This window comes from Gobius niger, assembly GCF_951799975.1.
Source record: "Gobius niger genome assembly, chromosome: 3".
Classification (NCBI taxonomy): Eukaryota; Metazoa; Chordata; class Actinopteri; order Gobiiformes; family Gobiidae; genus Gobius; species Gobius niger.
In genome coordinates this window covers 4,232,501-4,245,606 of record NC_136854.1, presented here as the reverse complement: position 1 = coordinate 4,245,606, position 13,106 = coordinate 4,232,501, and the positions used below count along the sequence as shown (strand labels likewise).

General features: G+C 45.2%; 1 protein-coding gene across 1 annotated transcript; it reads left to right on the top strand.

Annotated features, from left to right (window-relative positions):
• Nucleotides 1–699: 699 nt before the first annotated feature.
• LOC306961386 (3-oxo-5-alpha-steroid 4-dehydrogenase 2-like) lies at nucleotides 700–11,769 on the top strand (the record flags this gene model as incomplete). Its single annotated transcript, XM_079554109.1, has 5 exons — nucleotides 700–1,153; nucleotides 6,985–7,154; nucleotides 7,307–7,408; nucleotides 11,483–11,633; nucleotides 11,703–11,769. Exons 1-5 carry the CDS (start codon nucleotides 711–713, stop codon nucleotides 11,767–11,769), a joined length of 933 nt encoding a protein of 310 aa, XP_079410235.1. The 5' UTR covers nucleotides 700–710.
• Nucleotides 11,770–13,106: the final 1,337 nt, after the last annotated feature.

The following is a 13,106-nucleotide window of genomic DNA, read 5'->3' as shown; positions in this document are numbered from 1 at the left end:
AGTAAACTGTGATTCATTTTGATTCATATTTTTAAACTTTAACTTCTTAACCGAGCGCATTTTCTGTAGTTCAGCTTTACCCAAATCTAAAAGCTGGCAGCCTATAGGCCAGTGTAACGCCTCATTTGAAAGCTAAGACCTACAAAACTCATCGAAATGGATCTTTTTCCTCACGTCATCAGATTTAAAAAAAAAATGTCAATTTTTTATCACATTTTTGCCACTTTCATCATCTTTTTGTTCAAATTTTTGTCAATTTCTGTCATTTTTTGTCATTTTTTTTCCTTTTTCATACATTTTTCAACTAATTTTGTAACTTTTTTGTTATTTTTTAAATGATTTTTTAATCATTTTTTGTCTTTTTTTTGTCATTTTTTGTCACATTTTTTTTTTATTCTTGAATTTTTGTCACTTTTTGGTTGAGTTTTTGTCACATTTTTCCCCCCTTTTTTTCATTTTTTCATACAATTTCAACTAATTTTGTAACTTTTTTGTTAGTTTTTAAATCTTTTTTTTTGTCATTTTTTGTCAAATTTTGTGTCATTTTTTGTTATTTTTTTCTCACTTTTTTGTCACATCTTCATCCTTGTTTTCGTCTCAGTTAAGCTTTTGGATTGGGGTAAAGCCGAACAGGAGAAAATGTGCTCGGTTCAGGCGGGGGTTAAGAGGTTAATGAGTCCCGTCATGAGCCGCTGAGGAGGAAGAATGTGATGAGTCTTTACTGGTTTCCTCTAAAAGGCGCAGTGACGTTTAAACTCTTCCAAAAGGTCAAATGTCACGTGAATGTTGTCATTTCTCTGACTCCGCCTCGCGCTCCTGAAGCCGCGCTGTCCTCGCGCCGGCCTCAGTCGCCGCTCGAGCCACTGATGGTGATGATGATGATGGAGTGTGACCACGGCGCCGTGCACGGGCTGAGCGCGCTCCTGCTGATCGGGGGCGCGCTCTTTCTGTTTCACCAGTGCGTGCGCGGGCCAACGCGCTACGGACGTTACGCGGAGGGTACGGGCGCGTGGTCCGTGCCCGCGCGCTGGGGCTGGTTTCTGCAGGAGCTGCCCGCCTACCTCGTGCCCGCGTTCATGGCGTGCACCACAGACGGGAGCGCGCACGGCAGGAGGCTGCTGCTGTGCACGTTCACGCTGCACTACCTCCACAGGTGAGACGCACGTGGGGCGCGTGGGAGTAACTTTAGTCATTATTAAACTTCATGAACTTCAACGAGAATTCTCCGTCAGATTAACGTGTCTGCGCTTCGTGCTCAGCGTCACGTGTTCAGCTCCTCTTCAGTTTGACAGTCTTCATTTCTCTGCATTAACCTCTTACCACCCGCCTAAACCGAACGCCTTCTGTCCTCTTTGGCTATAGGCCTGTGTAGCACCTCATTTGAAAGCTAAGACCCACAAACTGACCTTTTTCCTCACATTGTTGCTGTGTTGTGTCACCTTTTTTATGTTTTATTTTGTGTTTTTGTAATTTTATTGTTTGATCGCGAATACAAGCGGCCGAAATGAGTTTCCTTCGCAGGGTGGCTGGGCGCACCCTCCGAGATCGGGTGAGGAGCTCAGTTACCCGAGGGGAGCTCGGAGTAGAGTCGCTGCTCCTTCATGTCCAAAAGGAACAGAAATAAGGACGAAATGTATCGAAACGAGTCAGAAACATCACAGAACAAGTGAAATAATCTAGAACAAATGCCCAAGAACTTCTTAACTAGTCAAAACAACTAAAATTTTGATTATTATGCTCAAATTGAGATGTTTATGCTGATCTAGTTAATTACTTTTTGCAGTGTGACAGACTTTGTCCCTCTGTGTCTCCACACCGAGTCCTGGATCAGATCAAGGTGAAAGGAGGAAAATGTATTTTCCACGACCAAATCAAACTCATGGACAGTGTTGAGAATCTGCACTATACCAGTACCCGAGAGACTGACAAAGAGTTCACATGATAATCTCTATTATGTCATCATTTACAAGCATTGTTTGACTAAATATGTTGGGAAAGATAAGTCATATGTCCGGATTGAAGTTTCTGACTCATTATTTGCTAACACACAGAACATGAAGACCATATCAGTGCGAGATCAGCTGATAGACAATGGTCATCACCATAGTCATTATGCACAGATAAAGTACCAAACACAAACCATCAAAGGTTTTGTATTGCCCAAACAGAAGTTGCCTCACAGGGCTAGAGGTCTGGACTTCACTTCCTCTCTCTCTCTGAAGCTGGTTATAATTTGTAGCTAAACCAACAAATGCCTTATCTTTGAGACGACTTGTATCCAGTGTTTGCTTTGGCTTTATCCACATATATGTCCGTCACAACACAACTGTTAGTATCATTCCACTCGAAGAGTTTCTGGAGCAGAATCCATGGGACAAAGATTATTATCTGAGTTAGTCCTGCATGTAGACTCTAGATTCAAGAAGAGTTTTTTATTTTATTTTCTCCAGGAGAAGCCTTGAGGAGGACTATCAGTGCCTCACCAACACTGTTTACGGTGCGAGTGGGGGGCTGCCGACCTCGATCGGGGATGTTGTTGGTCGGTGGAAGGACAACTTCGAGCACCTCCTCAATCCCACCGTCTCGTCTTCCGATGAGGAAGCAGAGACCAGGGACTTCACCCAGCCTGAAGTCACCGAGGAGGTTCGAAAGCTCCTCGGTGACTCCGGGGGTGGATGAGATTCGCCCTACCTTAAGTCTCTGGATGTTGTAGGACTGTCTTGGCTGACAAGTCTCTGCAACATCGCGTGGCGGTCGGGGACAGTGCCCCTGGATTGGCAGACCGGGGTGGTGGTCCCTCTCTTTAAGAAGGGGGACCGGAGCGTCGGTATCACACTCCTCAGCCTCCCTAAGGTCTACTCCAGGTGCTGGAGAGGAGGATCCGGCTGATAGTCCAACCTTGGATCCAGGAGGAACAATGCGGTTTTCGTCGAGGTGGCAGCACACTGAACCAGCTCTAATCACCTTATTCCGGAAGTTCGCATGGGCGCCGCCATGAATTGTGCCCCCCCTTTCACTCCTATTCGCTCTACCAGAAGAGTCAACACAACGGAAGTGCCGATCAGTGGCAAAAAGAGGTAAAAGTGGGCAGGGCGGAATAAGGTGAATGCCCATCATCGGGTGCTCGGGGGTTCAGTCACATGTGTTTTGTGGATCTGGAGAAAGCGTTCGACCGTGTCCCTCGTGGTGCCCTGTGGGGGGTGCTCCGGGAGTATGGGGTCCGGGGCCCTCGTGGTGCCCTGTGGGGGGTGCTCCGGGAGTATGGGGTCCGGGGCCCTCTGCTAAGGGCTGTCTGTTCCCTGTATGACGCAGCAGGAGCTTGGTTCGCATTGCCGGCAGTAAGTCAGACCTGTTCCCGGTGCGTGTTGGTCTCCTCAGGGCTGCCCTTTGTCACCGGTTCTGTTCATCACCTTTATGGACAGAATTTCTAGGCGCAGCCAGGGGCCGGAGGGCGTCCGGTTTGGGAGCCTCAGCCTGAGATCCTGAGGTTGTTCTGTTGGCTTCATCAAACCAGGACCTTCAGCTGCTCTGGGGCGGTTTGCAGCCGAGTGTGTAGCGGCCGGGATGAGGATCAGCACCTCCAAATCTGAGGCCATGGTTCTCCACCGGAAAAAGGTGGCTTCCCCTCTTCAGGTCGGTGGGGAGTCCTTACCTCAAGTGGAGGAGTTCAAGTATCTCGGGGTCTTGTTCTCAGTGAGGGACGGATGGAGCGTGAGATCGATAGACGGATCGGTGCGGCGTCAGCAGTGATGCGGTCGCTGTATCGGTCTGTCGTGGTGAAGAGGGAGCTGAGTCGACCCCGCCCTCACCTATGGTCATGAGATTTGGGTAATGACCGAAAGGACAAGATCGCAAATAGAACATCTGGAGGAGGTGTGTGTGGATCAGACTGCTGCCCCTGCGACCCGGCCCCGGATAAAGAGGAACAAAATGGCTGAATGGCATTTGTATAATAATTTGGAACGCAGTGTAGTTCATCTGCTGAGAGAGAAGACGCAGGACTTTGGGACAGTTTTTGTTTCATGTGGACAGATCCAGCTTTTACAGAGACGATGTAAAGTAAACCAAGTCCGACATTCAGCTTTTGACCGTCATCATAGTTAATAGAGTTCTTATGTACATCCAGAACGCTGCTGCTCGAGTCCTGACAAGAACCAGGAAATACGACCATATTAGTCCAGTGCTCCGGTCTCTGCACTGGCTTCCTGTCACTCAGAGAACAGACTTTAAAACAACTCTGACAATGTTCAAATCCAGGCTGAAAACAGTTCTTTTTGCCCGTGAATATGACTGAAAGTATTTTATCTTGCCTTTTACTGTTATTGATTAATTCTATGTTGATGTTTTTATTGATTCTATTTGCTTTCTTGTATTTATGCAGCTGTGAAGCACTTTGAATTGCCTTGTGTATGAATTGTGCTCTACACATAAACTTGCCTTGCCTTATGGTGTTTCAGTGTCGTACTGTACAAGCTGCCCTGGTCTGGAACAGTTTGTACAGGATGAGTCGAACGCTCTGCAGGTTCAGACTTGTTTACTCCCAGGGCGGAGGCTTCGTGACCAGACTCTGAGACAGACGTTTCTCTCGCACAGAGGTCCTTTGTCAACTGTGTGCACAACAGGTCTCCAAACAGGTCTGCAAACCGGCCCGAGTCCCGGGTCAGGCCGATGAGGATTAAAATGTTCAGTTCGTCTATATTTCCTGCAACTAAAATCTAACTAACAGAAAAAAACAGGTTAAAGTTTTTATCTTTGTGACAGTTTTTTCACTAAACACCTCAAGTCTATTGGACAATCACACAACCTGAATCCACTTCACCTCGTAACCCCCGCCTGATTTAGTTTTAGTCTTAGTCTTTTGACTAAAATATAATGTAATTTTAGGCGAGATTTAGTCGGAAAAATCTTTTTAAAGGGGGGGTATTATGCAAAATGGACTTTTTCAAGCTTTCCATCATGTTATTATGTCACTCCCTCATTAAAAACATGCCGGAAGTGTTGCCTTGGCACATTCACGTATTTTTGAGTAATCTGTAATAACTCTGATGGCCTCCATTTTAGGGATAGGTTTGCCTGAGTCCTCCTAGGAACGCCCCCACCTCCTGGAGACGCCTCCGAGCTTTCGTCACCAGCCGAGTAACCAACCACTGCTCCTCAGCAGAACCCCCTCCCCACTGATGCCACAGACAGCGTGTGGAGGGGGCGTGTCTGAAAGGCTCAGAGGTTCTTAAAGAGACAGAGGCCTATTTCAAGACATTCACAGCCATTCTGAGAGAGACATTTTATACAAGGCAGTTATTCTAATTTACTGCATTTACAGACCAACAGAAGGTTTGGTCATCATTGTAGTGAGATATAGACTGGTGCTATGTGACTGAAAAAAGCATAATACCCCCTCTTTCAATTTTAGTCTAGTTTTAGTCGACTAAAATTGCAAGTAAATTTAGTCGACTAAATTTAAGACGAATTTAGTCGACTTTGCATTGATAATATTCATTATAATCATATTTTATCTTGTTCCTCTGCTTCATGGAGCTGCTCCACATGAACAAAGCTCAGAGCTGATCCTTTGGCAGTGAACTTACATATGAGGCTCTTTCAGACGCTCAATACAAGTTTGGATGATTTTAGTCTCTCCTTTTCATTTTTATTTAGTCTTATTTTAGTCGACTAAAATATCTGGACATTTTGTCATAGTTTTAATCTCATGAGAAACTTTTAATTTAGTTTTAGTCCAATTTTAGTCGTCAAAAATATAACTTTGACTAAGATTAAGTAGGGATAATGTATAGAACGCTGGTCATTATCGGGAAAATAAACACCTTCAGGGCGAACCGGACTTTTTTCGCCCTGTCGGTGCTTATTTTCCCGATAATGACCAGCGTTCTATACATTATCCCGCTTATTATACGGCCATTTGCCAACTGAACACACACAAAATAAACTTCGCACACTTTTATAAAGGTCGAAAGGTTTATTTAATGACTTCCGCGACAAAAAGTTTGCGCGTTGCTCTGCAACGTTTGGCTAGGCTAGAAGCAGCAAGGCTAGTAGCTAGCCTAGCTACTTAGTTGAAGGCGCAGTTGGAGGAATGTTGGTGAATCTCTGGGTAAGTTGAAAGTCAGACTCACGCTAACTTCACGAGCGATTCCCCGACTTCTCTCTCAGTGACGGGACAGATAGTGTCGCTACTACGTACGCGCGGAGTGATATGAAAGCACGAACTCCGTTGCCATTGGCAGCGTCATTATTTTTTTCAGAGGTCCTTTATCAGAAAATAATGAACATGTCATGTAACTAACATGACTGAAATAAATAAATAAATAAAATAAAATAAAATAAAATAAAATGACCGGTAGAACGTTGGGAAATCCCATTCAAATCAACGGAGCTTCTACTTACGTTGTGAAGAGCCGTATAAAAATAATACATATTTTAGTCGACGACATTAACACTGGAGCGCGCTGAAAAGCAAAGAGTGGTGCAGGTTTATTGTTCACACCAGTGTTAATTTCGTCGACTAAAATATTTAGTCTTAATTTTAGTCAAAGTGATATTTTTGTCGACTAAAATTGGACTAAAACTAAATGTAAAGTTTCTCACTAAAACTAGACTAAAATTGAAAAGATTTTTTCGACTAAATCTCGACTAAAATTAAATTACATTTTAGTCAAAAGACTAAATTAAAATATGATGTCAAAATTAACACTGGTTCACACATATCCCTGTCAAATAAATAAATAAACAAACAAACAAAAAATTGGAAAAATGCAACATAAATGTGCCAAAAAGCATAAAAAATAAATGACGACGCTGCGAGAAAACAAATCTTGGATCAGTTTTGTAGGTCTTTGAAATGAGGCGTTAAACTGACCTCCAGTGGAGAAGCTTTTAGATTTGGGTAAACCCGAACTGGAGAAAATGTGCTCGATTAAGGAGGGGGGTGAGGTTTCTCTCCCTCTAAAGCTGCTCCTGTTCCCCCAGGTCGCTGGTGTACCCCTTCTTTATGCGCGGGCGCCCCATGCCCGTGTTACTGGTGGTGTTCGCCGCCGTGTTCTGCCTCGGGAACGGCCTCCTGCAGAGCCACGCCCTCCTGCACTGCTCGCCCCCAGGCCTGGACTGGGACTGGGTGGACAGCGTGAGGACCACGGCAGGTACTACCACCACAACACCACCACACCAGCTCCATCACCTCCACAACACCAGCTTCATCACCTCCACAACACCAGCTCCATCATTATCACAACACCAGCTCCATCACCTCCTGAATATTGTGTTGGTCTCTGAGTTCAGTCGCTCTCCTCAGGTCTGGGCCTGTTTGCGTTTGGGATGGTCATGAACATTCACAGTGACCACATCCTGAGGAACCTGCGGAGACCAGGAGAGACGGCCTACAGGATCCCCCGAGGTGGGTACTCCCTGAGCTCCACTGAAGCCATGTGTGTCAAAAAGTGTCAACAATAGCAACAAAACAGGTGGAGAATAAAGCAGGCGAGTGAGAGGAGGTGGAGCTTCAGGCCCAGGCGAGTGAGAGGAGGCGGAGCTTCAGGCCCAGGCGAGTGAGAGGAGGCGGAGCTTCAGGCCCAGGCGAGTGAGAGGAGGCGGAGCAGATGTAAGTCCTTCAGTCTGAGTTGGAGGCAAATACGTGAAAAAACAAGTAAAATATCTTTAAAGGAATAGGCCACCGTTTTTACATACCAAGATATGTTCTTACCTAGCCTTAGCCAAGTTAATATATCCCCGTCTGGTCTTTGTCCGTGCGCTCTGCCAGGCAAACGGAGCACATACGCAGCCTCTCCCACATGTCACATAGCTCCGAAAAAGCTCACGATAGAAGCTACCAAGCTCTTCCACGTGTTCCCTATTTAAATAAAGTTACGTGAAGTGTTTTCATGCGAAGTATATTTACACAGAAATGTAGCATGTCGATTTTATAAGCAGATAAAAAGGGGTACTATATTGTGAGGCGTAATGATACAGGAGCACAGCGTCCGCGCAGTAACTCCTAAAGACTTCCCCCGCTCACTTCCGTCAATAGAAGCTGCGTGACTTGTAGAGCTGCAGAGAACAGTTGAAGAAGCGTCGATGACTTGTGAACAATGCCTTTTACGTGCATCGTGCCGGGCTGTGATAACAAGCAGAAAGTATATAGTGTAGTAATGTTTCACAGATTTCCAACTCACCCCGGACGACGACACAGGACTCAGGAGCTCCACCATGAGGTAGGAATGCGAGAGCACTTTCCCAAAATATATTTTCTGCTTGTTGTAAAAGGCTCTGTACAAGTCACGCAGCTTCTATTGACGGAAGTGAGCGGGGAAGTCTTTAGGAGTTACTGCGCGGACGTTTTGCTCCTCGTATCATTACGCCTCACAATATAGTCCCCCTTTTTATTTGCTTATAAAATCCACATGCTACATTTCTGTGTAAATACACTTCGCATGAAAACACTTCACGTAACTTTATTTAAATAGGGAACACGTGGAAGAGCTTGGTAGCTTCTATCGTGAGCTTTTTTGGAGCTATGTGACATGTGGGAGAGGCTGCGTATGTGTGAGCGCACGGACAAAGACCAGACGGGGATATATTAACTTGGCTAAGGCTAGGTAAGAACATATCTTGGTATGCAAAAACGGTGGCCTATTCCTTTAAATGATCAGAAACTCACTTTAGTTATGCATAAGTTGCGGAGTTAAGGAAAAGTTGTGAAGGAAATAGCGGATTATTGGAAAAGTTGCGTGAAATCCTGGAGGGTCTGAAAATTCTCGACCATTTTCCAATGAGGCAGTAAACTCTTCATCTCACCGTTTCCTCCTGGAGGATCTGGAGGAACGACTTCATCTCAAAGTTCTCCTGCTGCGGCGTGGATTTTTGAGTAATCTGAAAAAACTCTGATGGCGGCCATTTTAGGGATAGGTTTGCCTGAGTCCTCCTAGGAACGCCCCCACCTCCTGGAGACGCCTCCGAGCTTTCGTCACCAGCCGAGTAACCAACCACTGCTCCTCAGCAGAAGCCCCTCCCCACTGATGCCACAGACAGAGTGTGGAGGGGGCGTGTCGGAAAGGCTCAGAGGTTCTTAAAGAGACAGAGGCCTATTTCAAGACATTCACTACAGCCATTTTGAGAGAGACATTTTATACAAGGCAGTTATTCTAATTTACTGCATTTACAGACCAACAGAAGGTTTGGTCATCAGTGTAGTGAGATATAGACTGGTGCTATGTGACTGAAAAAAGCAGAATACCCCCTCTTTAAACCAACACGTCCTGTTGTTTCTGAGGTAAACACAGCTGTGAGTCAAAGCAGGTTTAAAAACTCTGGTTATTTATGTAAACCGGAGTATTCTTAAAGCTGCACTTTGACCGGAGGTTTGAGAAACCTTTGTTTTTAGGGACAGACATCTGTGGTTTGGTGGGAAAATATGTTAGTTTGTGAAACACCCTGTACATGTGGACAAGGCCTCAGTCAGACGCCGCAGGACACATAACCTAACACCTAAACTTTTTATTCTACATTGAGTGGAACAAGTGAGATACTTGTAGCTGAGCCTGAGCAGTGTGTGACTGGGGTTAGAGGTATTTCTCTTCAGTTTGACTCCAGGACAATGGCCTCAGTCTGAGTCAGAGCAACTCCTGAACAAAGCCTTGTCCTCCACTGTGTCCGAATGTCGCCCTCGCAACAACCTCCCCCTCGGCCCCAACCTCCTCATGAGCAGATCCTGTTTGGGTCGTCACGTGACCTGCAGCGAGGAGAAACTAATGACCAACAGAATGAGCGACTACCTCGACTACACCGCGGTCCAAATGATTATGCTAATTGTATTTCAGTGTCAAAAAGGTAAAAGAAAAAGGGAAAAGGGTTAGGTTAAGCCCAGTTAAGGGAAAAATGACTGAAAAAGGACGTTCCACATTATTAACCTCTTAACTCCCGCCTGAACCGAGAGGATCTTTTTCCTCACATCAGATTTTTTTTCCATCATTTTTATTTTGTCATTTTTGTAATTTTTTTGTCACAGTTTTTTCACTTTTTAGTCATTTTTTTTGTATATTTTTTTGTCAATTTCTTGTGACATTTTTGCCACTTTTTCATAAATTTTTCGTCACTTTTTTGTCACATTTTTTATCATTTTTTTTGTCAATTTCTTGTGACATTTTTGCCACTTTTTTGTCATTTTTTTGTCAAATTTTGTATCAAATTTTTGTAATTTTTTTGGCATATTTAATGTTATTTTTTGTCCATTTCTTGTGACATTTTTGCCACTTTTTCATCAATTTTTCATCACTTTTTTGCCAATGTTTTCTCACTTTTTTGGTCTAGGTATGAAAAACTTTGACATTTCATGAAAGATTAAGCATAATCATCATACTGATCAGAGATTTGTGGATGATTCAGACACACACGGGTTTGTGCAGATAAAGGCACAATGAGGACGGTTTCTGCCAGACAAATACATCAGATGAAAAGAACAGATGCTACAAAGCAGCAGACAGGTATCTGAAGCTGCTGGTGCCTCTGGAGTAGGTGTAGGACCCTCCAGAGTCTGCAGTTGTGCATAAACCTGCAGAAACTCATGATGTGGACCCCCTCCTCCCCTGACCTCAACCCTATTGAGAACCTTTGGAGCCTCAAGCAAAACATCTATGAGGGTGGGAGGCAGTTTTCATCCAAACACAGTTCTGGGAGGCTATTCTAACATCCTGCAAACAAATCCAAGCAGAAACTGTCCAAAAACTCACAAGTTTAATGGATTTAAGAATGGATTTAAGAAAGAAGGTCCTATGTTAAATATAACTTCACCTGTTTAGATTTTTTTGATTGAAATAGCTTTTGATTTCAGTAAATATGACCTCCTAATGCTACAAATTCAACAAATGACCATTTTCAGCTAATTCCGAGCTTTAAAATGTATTGAAACGATGAGTTGCATAATAATTTGGAGTTTTTTACTATATTTATTTTTGGAAAAATACTGTTTTCACTGGGAGATTTTTTCCACCACATTTAGTTGATCCTCGACCAGTTAAAGACTTGAAAATTATGCTGACCCCCTTTTGAGTTGACAGTTTAGAAAATCAGAGAAAAATAATATGTCGATCACTGACATAAATATGAGATGCCGCCATTTTACATGGTGAAAATACCCCCTGCTGTCCACAGAGGGCGCTGTAGTGGATCTGTCTCCTCTCTGCAGGCGGCCTCCTACAGCGCCCCCTGCTGTCCACAGAGGGCGCTGTAGTGGACCTGTCTCCTCTCTGCAGGCGGCCTCCTACAGCGCCCCCTGCTGTCCACAGAGGGCGCTGTAGTGGACCTGTCTCCTCTCTGCAGGCGGCCTCCTACAGCGCCCCCTGCTGTCCACAGAGGGCGCCCCCTGCTGTCCACAGAGGGCGCTGTAGTGGACCTGTCTCCTCTCTGCAGGCGGCCTCCTGCAGCGCCCCCTGCTGTCCACAGAGGGCGCTGTAGTGGACCTGTCTCCTCTCTGCAGGCGGCCTGTTCGAGCTGGTCTCCGGAGCGAACTTCCTGGCTGAGATCGTGGAGTGGTTTGGTTTCGCGGTGGCCGTGTGGACTCTTCCCGCCTTCAGCTTCGCCTTCTTCACCGCCTGCTCCATCGGGCCCCGCGCCCTCGGGCACCACAGGTACCACCCAGACACCGACGGTCGCCTGAACGCCTCAGATCTGACGCCTGTGGTTCCGTGTGATTTCAGATTTTACCTGGAGAAGTTCCCGGAGTATCCGCGCAGCAGGAGAGCTCTTATCCCGTTCATTCTGTGACAAACCACAATCACTCGGGTCAGCACAGGTGAAACAGGCCAAATTAACCCCCGCCCATATTAAAATAGCCGACACTAGACGCCTCTGGGCCAGAATATGCCCCTCTAACTTTTCACAATCTGAACAGATGTTTATTTGGTAGGGACAGCACATGTTAATGATCAAGCCACACCGGACTGTAGCCTGGGGTCAAAAAAATAAACAAAGAATAATTATATATATATAGGACAAAGAGCAGAGGAAAGTCGTTGTGGTCGATATAGCAACACCAAGCGACTTCAACACCAGGAAAAAGGAACACGAGAAACTCTGGCTGCGTCTGAAACCATCAAATCATCGCCTCTAAGCTCTAACACCAGCAACTAATCCTTAACCTTTCATGGGTCGACTGTTAGATCTGTGCAGTTTGGGAACTAGAGCTTCAGCTGCATTTTGAACAATCCGTCCGTCCTTAAACAGTGGAAAGGGAAGTGACATCACCAACAGCTGTTTTTCTTCTTCTTTAAAGATATTGGTGGAGTGCAGGCCAAACAAAAGTGCATGTCGCCCCCTAGTGTACAGTGTCAACAACAACAACATAGTGTCCAAACAAAGACATTTACTAAATGAAACAAAAGCAGTGGCTTATGGGTTGGCACATAGCTCCTAATCACCGGTTAGTTAGCACCAGAGGTCCCTATGCTAAAGTGGCTATGATAGTTAGCACCAGAGGTCCCTATGCTAAAGTCGCTATGATAGTTAGCACCAGAGGTCCCTATGCTAAAGTCGCTATGATAGTTAGCACCAGAGGTCCCTATGCTAAAGTGGCTATGATAGTTAGCACCAGAGGTCACTATGCTAAAGTGGCTATGATAGTTAGCACCAAAGGTCCCTATGCTAAAGTGGCTATGATAGTTAGCACCAGAGGTCACTATGCTAAAGTGGCTATGATAGTTAGCACCAGAGGCCCCTATGCTAAAGTGGCTATGATAGTTAGCATCAGAGGCCCCTATGCTAGAGTGGCTATGATAGTTAGCACCAGAGGTCCCTATGCTAAAGTGGCTATGATAGTTAGCATCAGAGGTCCCTATGCTAAAGTGGCTATGATAGTTAGCATCAGAGGCCCCTATGCTAAAGTGGCTATGATAGTTAGCATCAGAGGTCCCTATGCTAAAGTGGCTATGATAGTTAGCACCAGAGGTCCTTATGCTAAAGTGGCTATGATAGTTAGCATCAGAGGCCCCTATGCTAAAGTGGCTATGATAGTTAGCACCAGAGGCCCCTATGCTAAAGTGGCTATGATAGTTAGCATCAGAGGCCCCTATGCTAGAGTGGCTATGATAGTTAGCACCAGAGGT